Source organism: Panulirus ornatus, chromosome 65, assembly GCF_036320965.1.
Source record: "Panulirus ornatus isolate Po-2019 chromosome 65, ASM3632096v1, whole genome shotgun sequence".
Lineage (NCBI taxonomy): Eukaryota > Metazoa > Arthropoda > Malacostraca > Decapoda > Palinuridae > Panulirus > Panulirus ornatus.
The window spans coordinates 12,998,572-13,017,471 of NC_092288.1; the positions used below are offsets into that span (position 1 = coordinate 12,998,572).

The 18,900-nt window shown below is 40.1% G+C and overlaps 1 protein-coding gene across 5 annotated transcripts in view; it reads right to left on the reverse strand.

The window, feature by feature from the left end:
- LOC139746591 (palmitoyltransferase ZDHHC20-B-like) overlaps positions 1-18,900 on the reverse strand; it is a 111,188-nt gene that overhangs the window by 78,640 nt on the left and 13,648 nt on the right. For all 5 annotated transcript variants that reach the window (XM_071657989.1, XM_071657985.1, XM_071657987.1 and 2 more), the window contains exons 6-7: positions 11,962-12,088; positions 4,278-4,501 (exon numbers count right to left, since the gene is read on the reverse strand). In XM_071657989.1, coding sequence (XP_071514090.1) covers positions 4,278-4,501; positions 11,962-12,088 — 351 coding nt within the window. The remainder of the gene's footprint in view (positions 1-4,277; positions 4,502-11,961; positions 12,089-18,900) is intronic.

An 18,900-nucleotide genomic window follows, 5' to 3' on the forward strand; every position in this document is an offset into this window, starting at 1 on the left:
TGTTGTGCTGCTCATTTGTTATTCCTACTGTGGTGTCAGGGTATTTTGATGTGACTGTGTGGTCATCTACATATGAGAAGACTTTCATTTTGTGATTTGCTTGTGGTAATGGGAGGTACTGTAGGAAGAAACAGAAGAGGAATGGAGAAAGAATTGCTCCTTGAGGAACTCCACTGTAGAACTTAAACATTTTAGAGGCAAAGCCATTATGAGTGACTCTTCCATGGTAGCTGGCTGAGAAGGTGGTCAACCACTTTATATCATTGTTATGGAGGGTGGTCTCAAGTATATTTTGTGTGAGAGGATGTCAGAAGACAAAATCAAATATTCCATTGATTTCTATCACCACAATACTGTGAAGGATTTGGGTATTGGTTAATGAATGGAAAAAGTAGACAAAAGGGAAAGTACCGACAATTCTTTTAAAATATGTCAGGTCATGGTTATTGGGAAAAACATGAAAGGGTAAAGAGTTCCAAATCTTGTGTGTAAGGAAAGAAACATTTATCAAAACAGCCCACCCCTGATTTGCCAACAGCCACACAGTAATCATTTAACACAAAGCTTGCTGAGTGTTGCATGATCTAGCTAGTGGTAGGGGCATACAAGCAGCCAGCTCTTGGAAGCAATAACCAAAGGAAAGAAGAGGGTAAGTGAACCAACACTGTGACACAGGGAAAGCGGGTCAAGTTTTGCAGTTAGTCTGAAAGAGTTTATAAGTCAGGCAGCTTTTGACTCTGTCAAGTAAGGATGCAAAGCTAGAAAGAGCAGTGCTCTTTACAAGGATGAGTCAATCCTTTGTATAAACATAGCAACGGTTCAGAAGAAAGGAACTTTCAACATTTAAACAGGGATTCCACTTCCTCAAAGTTCTTTCCATTCAAATTCACACTCCAAAAAATCCAATCCTCTTCACTGCTAAACCTAACAATCCTGTTTTTTATACATTTACTTTCAATTTTCTCCTTTCACACACTATCCCAAACTTAAACACCAGCTTCTGCAAGTTCAAACTTGAATATGCTAGCAGTGCGGTGTCATCAGCAAACAACAACAGACTCACCTTCCAAGCCTTTTGCTATCCACAGCAGACTGCATACCTGCTCCTCTGTCCAACATTCTTGCATTCACCTCCCTTATCACTCTAACCATAAACAGATTAAACAGCCATGGTTACATCACACACACCCTGTAGCAGACCAAACTTCACCTGGAACCACTCATCTCCCACTCTTTCTACTCACACGTCTTGCTCTCGTTAAAAAATCTTCACTGCTTCTAGCAGCTCTCCTCCCACACCATATATCTGCAACATCTTCCACAGAGTATCTTTATCAACCTAACAAATACTTTCTCCAGGCTCAATAACATCACATATAGGTCCTTCTGTTTCTCTAAGAATTTCTCACACAAATTTTTCATTGCAAACACCTGATCCACAAATCCTCTAATGCTCCTAAAGCCACAATGTTCCTATCCAATCTGATACATTGTGCATGCTATTATCTTATTCACTGCCCTCTCACACAACTTATCAGGTACACTCAACAAACTTATACCTCTGTAATTCAAACATTCAATTCTGTCTATCTTACCTTCACACAAAGGCACAATTCATGCATTCTGCCATTCCACAAGCACCTCACCATGAGCCATACATATATCAAAATTCCAAACTAACCATGACGAACAGTCACCTCCTTAGAGAAACTCAACTGCAATCCAATCCACTCCAGCTGCCTTGCCACACTCTACTTTTCAAAAGGATTTCACCAAACTTTTCTCTTTTCACCGAACCATTTGCCATGATTCTCACATTGTGCATACTTACCAGACCCAAATGCCCTTCATCTGTCACCCTATCATTTAACACAGTCAGATGTCCCTCAATATACTTTCCCCATTTCTTTTACAACTCTTCCTTACCTGTCACCACTTCCTCATCTTCTCCCTTCACAGATACTCCCATTTGTTCTCTTGTTCTCACACCATTAATCACCTTTCAAAAATTTCATTGATATTCCTTTTAGCTTGCTGATACTCTTTCTCAGTCTCTGCACCTTCCTCTTGACCTCCTCATTTGCACTACTTCCCTGCAGGTAATACCCATACAACTCTCTCTTCTCTTTCAAAAACAATTTTACTTCCTACCACTCACCATCCTTTATCTCTACCCACATCCCACCTTCCACATACCACATGACTCTCATACAGGCAAGCAATGTTTCTGTAAATACCTAATCCACTCCTATAGTTTCATTAATCTAACCTTTTGCCATCCTTCACCCAATCTTTCCTGGAATCTCCTCACAGAATCCCCTTTTCCAAACTCACTCATTTTCACCACCTCCTTCCCACACATGTCATTTCCTCTTTTTCTAGAACATCTACAAACCTTCAACCTCACCCCCAACAAGAAGTGATCAGACATCCTGCTAGCTGTCCCTCTCAAGACTCTTACATCCAATAGTCTCTCTTTAGCATAGCTATCGATTAATACATAATCTAATCATGCCAACTTACTTTCTACCCTTCTCACCAACATACACTTATGAATAACCCTCTTTTTAAACCAAGTCTTCCTAATCACCAAACATACTGTTCACCACAAATGTTGACAACACTATAAATCCCAGGCCCCTAAATCTTAGCTAAACTACATTCAAATCATCCATCAATAACACTTAGCCTTTTCCATCAAACTGCCTATGCATTCACAAAGCTCCTCTCAAAATACATGCCTCACTTCCTTACTTCTCTCGATAACAGCACTAACACATATGCCTCTCTTCCTCACTTCTCTCAGAGACAGGAGTATCAGCATTAACAATCATTTCACCTACATCAATCTGGGGCTCACTTCCTTATACTCTTTCACACATTCTCAAAACTCCTCCTCCAGCTGAAATGCCAACCCCCTCCTTTGCTCTTACCCTCACACTTACCCCTGACTTTATCCCTATGATATAAACAAGTCATTCTTCCTCCCACTCCCTGAGCTTAATTCTACTCAGCAGTAAGACATCCATGTTTCTTCCTCAAACTTAGCTCTTTCTTCTCCTCATCCTTGTTACATCCACACGGGCATGTTCAGACACCTCAGCCTGAGCCTTTGAGGAGGATAAGCAATCCTTGATTAGCTCCTTCTTCCATTCCATCTTTCAAAATTGCAATTCAAAAACAGGAGGATTTCCAGCTACTCATGAATGAGATTCAGTTTTTGTTGAAACATTAAGAGGAAGGTGAGAGGTGTGCAAGGAACAGAGTGAATTGGAACAATGTCTACATGTTGCATGGACTGATACATGCTGTCAAGGGACTGAACCAGGGCAAGTGAAATGTCTGAGGCAAACCATGGAAAAGTCTGTGGGGCCTGGATGTGAACAGGGAGCTGTGGTTTCGGTGCATCACACATGATAGCTAGAGAGTGAGTGTGAACGAATGTGGCCTTTTTTGTCTGTTTTCCTGTCGCTCCTCGCTGATGCAGGGGGTGGTGAAGCTGTTTACTGTGGGGCAGGATGGTGCCAGGAATGGATGAAGGAAAGCCAGTATGAATATATACACATGTATACATGTATATGTCTGGGTACATGTATGTATATGTTGATATGTATATGTACGGGTATGTGTGTGTATGTATAAATGTGTGTATATGAGTAGATGGGTCGTTCTTCGTCTGTTCCCTGGTGCTACCTCACTGACGGGAGAAACAGCAATCAAGTATAATACAAAACAATTTAAGAAATAAATAAATTAGAAGCACTAAATACGATTTATCTGAAAATATATATCAGGTAAAGCAACAATTAAAATTCTCACTGCGAACATATTCCTAATTTTCCTCATAAAGCATCAACTTCACACCAAGTCACTCAAGACCCTTCAGGCAACATAAACATAAAGATCTGGATAAGAAATGTAATCTTTCTTACATATTGCAACATTAAATCTCTCCCTAGACTTCTGCAAAAGCAACTACATAATAATCATATCATCCATATAACCTTTAATTCAATTACTTCCGTAATATTATCTCAATATACCATATCATTCTCTTTAATTCTTTTTTTTCTTAAAATATTATCAGAAGTACAGTGGTTTAAGTTAAAAACAATCTTTAAAATTAAACTTCTACCACATTTTATTTGCTCATCAAATTGGGTCAGACCTACAATGATATAAAAATGGCTTATACAGCACCCACACACACAACACTCTCCCTTCTTCCTATATCAAAGCAAAGCAAGTACTAATCTACTGTAGAAACTTGTACTTACCTTCCAAAACCTAATGAAGTACTGTATGGTCGTGGCTCCAATGAAGAGGCAGTACAAGAGGGCATACCCAAGGAATAAGATGAAGAATTTGTAGTTTGTGAAGGCAACACAATTGTTGACCCATGGACAATGATGATCCAGTTTTAAAACACACACACCACATACAGAACAATGGTGGCATCTGTCTGGTTTGATCTGCACACATTTATCACAGTAACGAATGTCTGAAGAAAAGAAAATTAACCCATTTAATTTGTCTGCAAACTCCACAAATCTAACAGTGCCGTAAAGACTATACCATCTCTGGACCTTTACAAAGATACATGCCCAACAAATATACATGAATAATAAGCAAATAAGAAATATTTTTCATACCTGATATGCATTTTTAGAATCAACAAGGCAGCATCAGGATCAGATGAAGAAAGGCAATATTCATTTACATCCATTCTCAAGGTGTCATGTGTCATACAACAAAACCACAGCCTCCTATCCACAATCATACCTCACAGACATTTCCATGGCTTTCCCTGGCCACTTAGCATGCCCTGGTATAGCCCAATGACAGCACATCAACCCCTATATACCAAATCCCTCCAATTTACCCTATCCTGTGCACACCTTTCACTCTCCTCCAGAAATATATTTTTTTTCCATAAACATACCAGCCTTTTCTATATCGGCATGGAGCAACAAAAACATACAACTGTGCCTTTCAGGAAAAATCTTTGTTCTGTTCCATTTAAAAAATCATACAACAGAAAGGAAGAATTTCTAGTCCTTCCACTCCAAAACCCTCTTGCCACATGCAACAGAGAGGAGATACATCACAAAAACACAGATTCCTTGATTAATGCCAGGAGCCCTTAAAAAGAAAGCTAAACAAGGTAATTACAGCATGGCTCAAATGGAGATGTGTAAAGACAGCAACACTGCTCACCTATAAATGATATATAATGGCTTTACTGGGATATTGGTAATAACACAAATGAAGTTAGAGCACATACAATAATGCTCTAAATCAATCTCTAAATAACTAAAATAACTTTCAATAACATGACAACCACCATTTGTACACCTTATAAAATGCATTTTTTGCACCCAATCTATTACTTTACCTTGAATGGTTGACCACATTACCAACACTAATACCTGTAGACCTTTTTCCAGACATAATAGATCTCCTGCACACCCAAACATAAACAAACATATGATAAACAATTCAACCAGTGTGAAAACAAACAAGAGCCTCAACACATAATACAGGTACACTACCAATTTGCAGCACTCTTGGTTCCAAAGCCTAGCCAGATTAACCATTCTGCTGGACCAACTATCGTCACATAATAATAATTCATCAACACACCTCTAACCCACTAATTATATGTTTCCCATGTGTCTAAAGTATACCATGGACTGCTAGAAATTTAAATCAAACAAATATTAAATGTCTGAGCACCCTAAGATGGTAAGCCTGTCCTTATATTGTTTGAATCCTGTGGGGTCTTCTTCGTCTTCTGTTGTCAGTGTTTTCCTAGGTGTGCATTGCCAAAATAATGCAGTTTCATCTGCATTATACACCTGCTCAGGACTAAGGTGCTTGTCAGCTACGAGTTTTGCAAATTCATCCACATACTTGGCAGCTCCTTCGTGGTCTGCAGATCGCTTTTCTCTGCGCACTTTCTTCATGGAAATCCATGACTCTTCTTGAATCTTAGAAGTCATCCTTCCCACCCCATCACTCCAACCCTGTCAAAACCATTCCATCATCACTCGATTGTGCTCAGTACTCTTACCATCTTTCATAGTTTTTCTAATCATCATTTGCTTCTTGGAATCGCTGTCTGCATAGAATTTCAATAGTTTCTCCCTTTGCTTCTTTATATCAGAAACAGTTGAACCAATACTGTAGGTGTCACACAGCTTACACACCGAAACACCACGGTCCATTTTTTTTCAACAGTTCTACTTAATCTTCGATCGATATGGACTGGTGTTTACACTTGACACCACAACTGACACTCTCATATGTCTTAGAAGCCATAGCTAGGGTTAAATTTAAGCAAAATAAGCTAAGAATCTCACAGAATTGTGGTATCACCATCAACAAGTGCAGTGTAAAGAATGTAAATAAGCGCACCCTACACACAAGACCATCTGTGGCTGCCCAGTAAAGTAGTCTCGTGGCTGTGGTAATTTCAAGTTCCCTCATGTAATTTTGTCTGGACTAAAGGAGATGCCGAACTATCAGTTGCCAGAAATTCGGCAGTATACCTGTATGTATTTTCACATCCAAACTGTTGCTTTTCCCTTAATACTTGCCCATAATACCAATGCTAAGACCTAAAGGCCTTTTTCCAAACATGATAGGCCTCTTGCAAACACAAAAATGGGCAAAAATACAATAAATAAACCAACCATGCTGCAGTGAATAAGGATGTCAGGATCCAATCATGTCTTAAAAACTACATTTTCGCACCCAAACTATTTCATTTTGCTAAATGCTAGCCCACATTACCAACACTAATGTCTGCAAGCCTTTTTCCAGACATTAAGGGCCTATTGCAAATAAAAATATATCAACCACAGTGCTGGAAATGAACATAAAGAACTCCAATATGCCATATACTCTGCATTTTCACATCCAAACTGTTGCTTTCGAATGACTGCCCACACAATCAACATTAGCACCTCCAGGTCTTTTTCAGACATTATGGGCTTCTTGTGCAAACAAAAGTATGCAAAAATAAGATAAATAAATCAACCATACTGCAGTAAATTTGGCAGTCTGGAGAACACTCAAAACTGGTAGCCCAAGGTACTGAGAGGTTGTACACTGATCAACAAACACTTGCTCTAACCACTGGCTAAGCACACAGCTCAGACAAAAGAGACCTATGCATCCTGACTGTTCTTGAACAGGACTTTTACCCAACAAGAGTATTATAATAAAACAGCACAAATAAAGCAGCAGTAATAAAAGCATGAGTGCATTCTTTCTCCCCTAACTCCTGGGATACTTAATAACCCTTTTATGGGGCTCTTTCAGCACCTAGAAAATCAGCTACATCCAACAAAAGGGATCATAGGTCAAGCTGTATCATACTGTATGTTTGTTTTGGTGAGGTGAACTCAGAGAAGTTCAAGAGTAAGTGGCCAGTGTTCAGGATCTTCAGTGTGGATATTACAACTTGGGCATGGGGAGGTCCTGTGATGTGTTATATTAATATTTGTAATGTTGAAGAATGGGTAGTATCCACAGTAGACAAAAAGTGTGACTTTCACATGTCTAGGGAGTGTAGTTCCAGGTTCATGTACATCAGGGGGAATGGAATTTAAGACTGTGGTGGAGGAGGTGTGGTAATTGTTGACTGTTTCTTGCATCATTCTAATAGGAAAAGTATGTTTGCTTGAAGGTGGGAGGACCTGTTACTATAGTTTGCTATGTGAATCTGGGATGATCTCTATTTCCAAAAGGAGATTGGTGGATGGTTTTCACATGAAGTTGCTTCCATGTGAGGAGGGTAGTGTTGCTGCATAAAACTGTACCAAGCATGGTGAGGTGGGATTGTACTGGAACTATCTATGTTTTGTAATGCAGATGTTTAATATATGTGCTTGATGAGCAATCAGTGATTGTTCTGAGCACTATATTTTGTGCAGTTTGTACATCTTTCATGTTTGCTTCTGAAATGATGGGTGAGCAAGCAGGTGAAACTCTTTTTAAGGCAGATCACATGCATTGTTTGTAGAGGACACTGAGGGATTGGTGTTCTTGTTTAAAGTGTTCTGAAGGCATTTAGTTTGTGTAAGGCCTTTGCATCGATATTCGTGATAAGGGGAGCGAATATCATCTGTACATCATCATGTGATATCTCAAGTGGTTGGTGATTTGTTGATAGGGAGTGATTGTTTACTCAGGGTAATGAGAGGATGCAGGATGGATTCATCTATGGGTCAGGCTTTACAAAGGTCATGGTTGATTTCTATAGGGATGCAAACATTCTGTTCTGTGCCTCTTACAAAGTAACAGCGGCAACAGATCTCAGTAAAACATTCAACACTGTCTCCCAACATATCTTTGTGGTACCACTTGCTCACAAATGGTCATTTACTAAAGTGATTGCTCACTACTGCCATGTGCATTTACTGCAACTTAATTCCCTTTTGTGTCAACTTTATCTTATCTGTATTATTATTTTCTTTCCTGAACAACATATATGCAAAACTTCATATACTGATACATCATTAAGCAGGGGATATCTGTATCATTATCATTATAATTCCAGAAACTCCAGAATCATTTGAGAATGTTTTAGGAGTAAAGTTCAGGGTTGGTGTAAGGATAAAAGCTAAGGAAGGGGTAGCATTACTGCTGAAGCAAGAGTTACAGAATGTACAAAAATGTGTGAGTGAGCTCTAGAATGATGTGGGTAAAAATGAAAGTGGACTGAGAGAGATGGGTGATTATTAGTAATTATGCACCTGGCCATGAAAAGAAAGACAATATGAGACAAGTGTTTATGGAACAGCAGGGTAAGTTGTCTCAATAGTTTTGATATAAAAAGTGGGGTTTGTGGTGGGTGATTTAAATGTAAATGTGAATAATGTGGCAGTTAAAGGTATGATTGGGGGGTATAGGGTGTTCATTAAGGTGAATGGAAATGGCAAACAGCTTGTGGAGGTGAATGCTGAAAAGAGCTGGTGATTGAGTTTACCTGGGTTAAAAAGAGGGACATAAGCAGGCAAAATTGAGATTCTTGGATATGAATGTGCTGAGAGGGGCAGCTGGCGGGATGTCTGATCATTACCAAGTGGAGGCGAGGGTGAAGGTTTGAAGAGGTTTACAGAAAACAAGAAACTGATATAGGTGAGAAGCGGGTGAAGAAAGTAAGTGGCCTTGGAAAAGACATTTGTGTGAAGAAATACTAGGGGAGATGGAGTGTAGAATGGCAAAAGATGAGAGTAAATGAAGCTAAGGGAGTGGGTGAGGAATGGGAGGTACTTTGGGAAGCAGTGTTGGCATTCTATCATGTTACACCACGTACTCCCTAATGTTCCCACCAACTACTATTACCTGTGTCTACTTAATATTCAATCCAACTACTTCTACCTGATGCTTCAAGCTAATGTTCCTGCCTAGTACTTCTACCAAAAGGTTCTACCCAATGCTCCTGTCTGATGTTCCTACCTACTCCTTCTATGTGTTGCTCCAAACATTTTGTCAAAAGGCAGGGCTAACACATAGCACTCACAACAGAAAAATCTGGTGTTTGGAAGAATTAGTTGTGTGAGTTAAGTGTTGTCATGTGTTATGTGTGGAAGAGCCAGAAAGAAAAGACAGCTACCTAGGTTAAAGGAGTACAACCTGACAACTATTGAAGCCCTGGCTTACTTAGTAGCATCACAGGCCCACCTGATACCAAGGTGAGTAAAACTGGTAATATACCTCCCTGGTCAGTGGTTGCCCTTCCAACTACTACCTACCAATTGTGAAAATACCAAGGAAAAAGGAAATTCATTGATGATAAGTAATTATAGAAAAATTGATTAATAATGGAGTAATAAGGCGGTCAAGACTGTAAAGATGATGAGTTATTCAGCTGTGGGATTACATGAAGATAATGATAGGTGTTTGCTTTGAAGAATGTATGTGAGAAATACTTAGAAAAGCAAATGGATTTGTATGTAGCATTTATGGATCTGGAGAAGGCATATGATAGAGTTGATAGAGATGCTCTGTGGAAGGTATTAAGAATATATGGTGTGGGAGGCAAGTTGTTAGAAGCAGTGAAAAGTTTTTATCGAGGATGTAAGGCATGTGTACGTGTAGGAAGAGAGGAAAGTGATTGGTTCTCAGTGAATGTAGGTTTGCGGCAGGGGTGTGTGATGTCTCCATGGTTGTTTAATTTGTTTATGGATGGGGTTGTTAGGGAGGTAAATGCAAGAGTCTTGGAAAGAGGGGCAAGTATGAAGTCTGTTGTGGATGAGAGAGCTTGGGAAGTGAGTCAGTTGTTGTTCGCTGATGATACAGCGCTGGTGGCAGATTCATGTGAGAAACTGCAGAAGCTGGTGACGGAGTTTGGTAAAGTGTGTGGAAGAAGAAAGTTAAGAGTAAATGTGAATAAGAGCAAGGTTATTAGGTACAGTAGGGTTGAGGGTCAAGTCAATTGGGAGGTGAGTTTGAATGGAGAAAAACTGGAGGAAGTGAAGTGTTTTAGATATCTGGGAGTGGATCTGTCAGCGGATGGAACCATGGAAGTGGAAGTGGATCATAGGGTGGGGGAGGGGGCGAAAATTTTGGGAGCCTTGAAAAATGTGTGGAAGTCGAGAACATTATCCCGGAAAGCAAAAATGGGTATGTTTGAAGGAATAGTGGTTCCAACAATGTTGTATGGTTGCGAGGCGTGGGCTATGGATAGAGTTGTGCGCAGGAGGATGGATGTGCTGGAAATGAGATGTTTGAGGACAATGTGTGGTGTGAGGTGGTTTGATCGAGTAAGTAACGTAAGGGTAAGAGAGATGTGTGGAAATAAAAAGAGCGTGGTTGAGAGAGCAGAAGAGGGTGTTTTGAAATGGTTTGGGCACATGGAGAGAATGAGTGAGGAAAGATTGACCAAGAGGATATATGTGTCGGAGGTGGAGGGAACGAGGAGAAGAGGGAGACCAAATTGGAGGTGGAAAGATGGAGTGAAAAGGATTTTGTGTGATCGGGGCCTGAACATGCAGGAGGGTGAAAGGAGGGCAAGGAATAGAGTGAATTGGAGCGATGTGGTATACAGGGGTTGACGTGCTGTCAGTGGATTGAATCAAGGCATGTGAGTCGTCCGGGGTAAACCATGGAAAGCTGTGTAGGTATGTATATTTGCGTGTGTGGACGTGTGTATGTACATGTGTATGGGGGGGGGTTGGGCCATTTCTTTCGTCTGTTTCCTTGCGCTACCTCGCAAACGCGGGAGACAGCGACGAGGTATACAAAAAAAAAAAAAAATGATAGGTATACAAACATAATGAGACTCATACTGAATAAATGAGCTATGTGTTTACAAAGAAGAATGTTAAAGATGATGAGCTATTCAGTTGTGGGATTAGATGAAGATATTGATTGGTAAACACAATGAGATGAATAAATGATATACATGTTTACAAGGAGGAATGTTAAAAAAACCTGTGAGGAAAAGTATCTGAAAAGCATTCTTTGGGGCAACCCTACAACATCACAGGTAATGATATAACAATTGCAATACAAACATTCTCACACTTCATTCTAACAAGACTTTTAATCTGTTTTAAATCTTTTACTGCTATATTTCATTTTTAGCTTTCTGCTCTCCTAATTTCTGTTGTCTTCCTTGTACTGAGGCTAATGCAATTCTCATTCTCTACCAATATACCTTACATGTATGACAGCCAAAACAATACAGAGATTTCTCTGCAACATCATCTGAGCATTCTGACAAGGTCTTTAACAACTCAGGTGCAATGTATACAAGATGTGGTTATTACATGATATATGTGAGAATGATTATAAACATGCCACCAACACAAATTTGAAATATGATGTGAACGAGCAGATATATAAAACTGGTCAATCGAATTCAAAGTATCCAAAAGATTCTATCCCACATTGAATAAAAAATATATAAATTTGTAAGAAACTTCACAGTAAACTATCAAAGCTTACCACCTGTCATGGTGCGGTTGTAGACAGGAAGATTTTGCCTCTGTATAAACCTCTCCAAGACGTCCCGTCTCACTTCGTCTGACTCTGCTGACTCATAGCGGTCCAGTTCACCAGGTGGTAATCTAAACTGATTATGCAAAATAAATAGTTTTACACTTCATGAATGACTACTTCAGCTGGGTACAAAAGTAGGAATACCACAGAAGAGTACAATGAAGGTTTGATCCAAAAAAGTATGTAAATGTTGGGTCTAAAGGCTGGTAACTCACAACAAAACAGTTTGGAGAATCTTCTTGGGTCATCAGACTTACCATAAGATACCATGAAATGTAGGTAACAAAAAACTTTAAAAACCTTGAGACATACAAAGACATAATGAAAAACAGACACAGACATATTAGTACATTTATACATGCACACACACAAATACACATAAAGACAGCATTATTTTTTTTTATTATTTAGCTTTGTCGCTGTCTCCCGTGTTAGCGAGGTAGTGCAAGGAGACAGACGAAAGAATGGCCTAACCCACCCACATACACATGTATATACATACACATCCACACACGCAAATATACATACCTATACATCTCGATGTACACATATATATATATATACACAAACAGACATATACACATATACACATGTACATAATTCATACTGTCTGCCTTTATTTATTCCCATCGCCACCCCACCACACATGGAATAACAACCCCCTCTCCCCTCATGTGTGCAAGATAGTGCTAGAAAAAGACAACAAAGGCCCCATTTGTTCACACTCAGTCTCTAGCTGTCATGTAATAATGCACCGAAACCACAGCTCCCTTTCCACATCCAGGCCTCACAGAACTTTCCATGGTTTACCCCAGACGCTTCACATGCCCTGGTTCAATCCATTGACAGCACGTTGACCCCGATATACCACATCGTTCCAATTCACTCTATTCCTTGCACGCCTTTCACCCTCCTGCATGTTCAGGCCCCGATCACTCAAAATCTTTTTCACTCCATCTTTCCATAGGTTAAAGAAAATGCATGACAGTAGAGAATGTTCAAGATATGGGGCCTAACAAGTGTACAACTCCCTCCCCATTCAGTATCCAGTAATTAGATAAATAGTATCTTTATGCAATCTTCCAGCTATCATCTCTATAATCTTCATCAACTCTGGACATACGTACTCCCTGTACCTGAACTCAAGCACACTTTCATAAATGTCACTCTTCCTAAACTCCCTGCCTTGTCTTCTACCTTATCTACTACAAAAGAGAGAAAAATAAAGAAGGGAAAGAAATGAACATGCACTGCTGTTCTCTCTCTCTCATCCACAACCTATCAAGAGGGACTAAACACAATGACTTTAACCATCACTTTGATCTCGTCCAACTGTTCAAGATGATGCTACTGCATAGTCCTTGCCAATGTCAACTAATATTTGAGATGTCTCGTAACTCAGCTGCAGTTCAGCAACACAGCTAAATTGAACCTTATGAGCTCATAGAGACATGATCATAAGCTTCATGTTTTTAAAAAAGACCAATAATGTGGTTAGTGGACAGTTATCTGAGATAAAGGGATAGAGCAACCAGAGGACATTATGTGAAATTAATAGAGAAACTTGTTTAAAAAGCAAGTAGGGGACATAACACAAAACCAGGTACAAAATTTGTATTTCTAAAGTATAAGAAAGGTGTTTAAATGGAAAAGAGTGACTAAGGATATGGTCATTACACAGAACATTCATTCAAAAGATGAATGATAAAGACTGTTCAAGAGATGGGCCCTATGAGTGTAAAACTCCTTCCCTGTATAATACAAACAGGAGATTTCAAAGGTCATGAGGTAAGTGCATAGCATGGAAGATTGCATCAACCTAAAGTTGGTCTGATACATGATTGATAAAATTCAAATGGAGTGAATGAAAAGGAATAAAGATGGGTCACAGCAAATGAAAGTCTGGATATGATGATCAACTAGCAGCACGAATCTATGTAAGAGAAAGACTTGGGAGTCAATATCATTCCTATCCTGTCACCAGAGTTCCACCTTAAGGGAATAGTTAATCAGACCAACCATTTGCTGGCAAATATTAACATTTCATTCAAGTTCAAGGATAAATAAACATTCAGCAAGCTGTTCACATTTTACTCAAGGCCAAAACTACAATTTCCCAAGTTTGGCGACTGCACCTAAAAACACAAAAAGCTAACAGAGATGAGCAACAAAGATGGTATATAAATTACGTGAGCTGAGTCACATGGAAAGGACAGAGGCCTTAAATTTTCCCACCTTGGAAGAATGAAGAAAGAGGGGTGCTCGATTCTAACCTTTAAGTTTCTGAAACAGTTTGATGATGTAGACAATAAGAACTTTTAGACATTTGTAGAAATAGTACAACCACAGGACACAACATGAAATTAAGCTAAAAACTTGTCAAGACAGATGTGAAGTAATATAAATGTGGTGAATGAGGGATCAAAATGAATATAGAAATGTTAAAAGCAGACAATGTACAGAAATTTGAAAAGTTTTATGAACAGAGGAAAATGTTCAAGAAAATGGCCCCTCCAAGTGTAAAACTCCCTCTTTGTACAGTAAAAATATGTAACTGCATATGGTCAAAAACAAACCAATCTGCCCCCTGCTTTGCAGTAGGGAATGAAAAATGACACTGATAAAGTGACATACTTAGTAACAGTACCCTAAATATATCTATAAATTCTGACAATGAAGTTCAGAATATTTTTTTTTTTTTTTTTTTTTTTGCTTTGTCGCTGTCTCCCGCGTTTGCGAGGTAGCGCAAGGAAACAGACGAAAGAAATGGCCCAACCCACCCCCATACACATGTATATACATACATCCACACATGCAAATATACATACCTACACAGCTTTCCATGGTTTACCCCAGACGCTTCACATGCCCTGATTCAATCCACTGACAGCACGTCAACCCCGGTATACCACATCGATCCAATTCACTCTATTCCTTGCCCTCCTTTCACCCTCCTGCATGTTCAGGCCCCAATCACACAAAATCTTTTTCACTCCATCTTTCCACCTCCAATTTGGTCTCCCACTTCTCCTCGTTCCCTCCACCTCCGACACATATATCCTCTTGGTCAATCTTTCCTCACTCTTTCTCTCCATGTGCCCAAACCATTTCAAAACACCCTCTTCTGCTCTCTCAACCACGCTCTTTTTATTTCCACACATCTCTCTTACCCTTACGTTACTTACTCGATCAAACCACCTCACACCACACATTGTCCTCAAACATCTCATTTTCAGCACATCCATCCTCCTGCGCACAACTCTATCCATAGCTCACGCCTCGCAACCATACAACATTGTTGGAACCACTATTCCTTCAAACATACCCATTTTTGCTTTCCGAGATAATGTTCTCAACTTCCACACATTCTTCAAGGCTCCCAGGATTTTCGCCCCCTCCCCCACCCTATGATCCACTTCCGCTTCCATGGTTCCATCCCTTGCCAGATCCACTCCCAGATATCTAAAACACTTTACTTCCTCCAGTTTTGCTCTATTCAAACTTACCTCCCAATTGACTTGACCCTCAACCCTACTGTACCTAATAACCTTGCTCTTATTCACATTAACTCTTAACTTTCTTCTTTCACACACTTTACCAAACTCAGTCACCAGCTTCTGCAGTTTCTCACATGAATCAGCCACCAGCGCTGTATCATCAGCGAACAACAACTGACTCACTTCCCAAGCTCTCTCATCCACAACAGACTTCATACTTGCCCCTCTTTCCAAAACTCTTGCATTCACCTCCCTAACAACACCATCCATAAACAAATTAAACAACCATGGAGACATCACACACCCCTGCCGCAAACCTACATTCACTGAGAACCAATCACTTTCCTCTTTTCCTACACGTACACATGCCTTACATCCTCGATAAAAACTTTTCACTGCTTCTAACAACTTGCCTCCCACACCATATATTCTTAACACCTTCCACAGAGCATCTCTATCAACTCTATCATATGCCTTCTCCAGATCCATAAATGCTACATATATATCCATTTGCTTTTCTAAGTATTTCTCACATACATTCTTCAAAGCAAACACCTGATCCACACATCCTCTACCACTTCTGAAACCACACTGTTCTTCCCCAATCTGATGCTCTGTACATGCCTTCACCCTCTCAATCAAACCCTCCCATATAATTTACCAGGAATACTCAACAAACTTATACCTCTGTAATTTGAGCACTCACTCTTATCCCCTTTGCCTTTGTACAATGGCACTATGCACGCATTCCGCCAATCCTCAGGCACCTCACCATGAGTCATACATACATTAAATAACCTTAACAACCAGTCAATAATACAGTCACCCCCTTTTTTAATAAATTCCACTGCAATACCATCCACACCTGCTGCCTTGCCGGCTTTCATCTTCCGCAAAGCTTTTACTACCTCTTCTCTGTTTACCAAATCATTTTCCCTAACCCTCTCACTTCAGTTCAGAATATATATTATTCATATTTTCATTATACAAAACTGCTGTTTCCTGCATCAGCGAGGTAGCACCAAGAAACAGATGAAGAATGGCTCCTCCACTCTCATTCATGTATATATACATAAATGCCCATATATGCACATTTTTTTTTTTCATACTATTCGCCATTTCCCGCATTAGCGAGGTCGCGTTAAGAACAGAGGACTGGGCCTTTGAGGGAATATCCTCATATGGCCCCCTTCTCTGTTCCTTCTTTTGGAAAATTTAAAAAAAAATGAGAGGGGAGGATTTCCAGCCCCCCACTCCCTTCCCTTTTAGTCGCCTTCTACAACATGCAGGGAATACATGGGAAGTATTCTTTCTCCCCTATATATATTTATCTATTTATTCACTTTGCCCTGCCGCCGTCCCCCGCGCTAGCGAGGTAGTGCAAGGAAACAGACGAAAGAATGGCCCAACCCACCCACATACACATGTATATACATACACGTCCACACACACCACATATACATACCTATACATCTCAACGTATACATATATATACACACACAGACATATACATATATACCCCTGTACATAATTCATACTGTCTGCCTTTATTCATTCCCATCGCCACCCCGCCACACATGGAATAACATCCTTCCCCCTCATGTGTGTGAGGTAGTGCTAGGAAAAGACAACAAAGGCCCTATTCGTTCACACTCAGTCTCTAGCTGTCATGTAATAATGCACCGAAACCACAGCTCCCTTTCCACATCCAGGCCCCACAGAACTTTCCATGGTTTACCCCAAACGCTTCACATGCCCTGGTTCAATCCATTGACACCATGTCGACCCCAGTATACCACATCGTTCCAATTCACTCTATTCCTTGCATGCCTTTCACCCTCCTGCATGTTCAGGCCCCGATCACTCAAAATCTTTTTCACTCCATCTTTTCCCCTCTAATCTGGTCTCCCACTTCTCCTCGTTCCCTCCATCTTTGACACGTACATCCTCTTTGTTAATCCTCCTTACTCATCCTCACGAGTCCAAATCATTTCAACAAAGCCACTTCTGCTCTCTCAACCACTCTTTTTATTACCACACATATCTTTTACCCTTTCATTACTTAGTCAATCAAACCACATATATTTTATTTCATATATATTTGTCATTTCCCATATTAGTGAGGTAGTGTTAAGAACATGAGGATAGAGGACAAAGAGGATATATGCATCAGAAGTGGAGGGAACAATCACCCCGCCAATTAATACATATACATATACATATATATATACACATACACAGACATATGCATATATACACATGTACATATTCATACTTGCTTGTCTTCATCCATTCATGTCGCCACCCCGTCCCATAGGAAACAGCATCGCTGCCCCCCTGCTTCAGCGAGGTATCGCCAGGAAAACAGACAAAAAAAAGGCCACATCAGCTCACACTCATTCTCTAGCTGTCATGTGTAATGCAATGAAACCACAGCTCCCTGTCCACATCCAGGCCCCACAAAACTATCCATGGTTAATGGCAAACATTTCACATGCCCTGGTTAAGTCCACTAAAAAGAAGTCAACCCCAATATACCACATCGTTCCAATTCACTCTATTCCATACACACCTTTCACCCTTCCTGCATGTTCAGGTCCCGATCACTCAAAATCTTTTCCACTCCATCCTTCCACCTTCAATTTGGTCTGCCACTTCTCCTTGTTCCCTCCACCTCTGACATGTGTATCCTCTTTGTCAAGCTTTCCTCACTCATTCTCTCCATATATCCAAGCCATTTCAACACATCCTCTGCTGCTCTCTCAACCACACTCTTTTTATTACCACACATTCTCTTACCCTCTAATTACTTACACAATCAAGCCACCTTACACCACATATTGTCCTCAAACATTTCATTTCAAACACATTTATCCTCCTCCACATAACCCTATCTATAGCCCATGCCTCGCAATCATATTATATTGTTGGAACTACTAATCCTTCAAACATACTCAGTTTTGCTTTCTAAGATAAAATTCTCTCTTTCAACTAATTCCTCACTGCTCCTAGAACCTTCACCCTCTACCCCACCCTATGACTCACTTCCGCTTACATGGTTCCATTCCCTGCCAAGTCCACTCCCAGATATCTAAAACACTTGACTTCCTCCAATTTTTCTCCATTCAAACTAACATCCCAACTAACTTGTCCCTTAACCCTGATGAACCTAATAACCTTGCTTTTATTCACATTTTCCTTTAAATTCCTCCTCTAACAAACTTTTTCAAACTCAGTCACCAACTTTGCAGCTTCTCACTGGAATCAGCTACGAGTGCTGTATCATCAGCGAACAACAATTGACTCACTTCCCGGGCCATCTCATCCCCAACAGACTGCATACTTACCCCTCTCTCCAAAACTCTTGCATTTACCTCCCTAACCATCC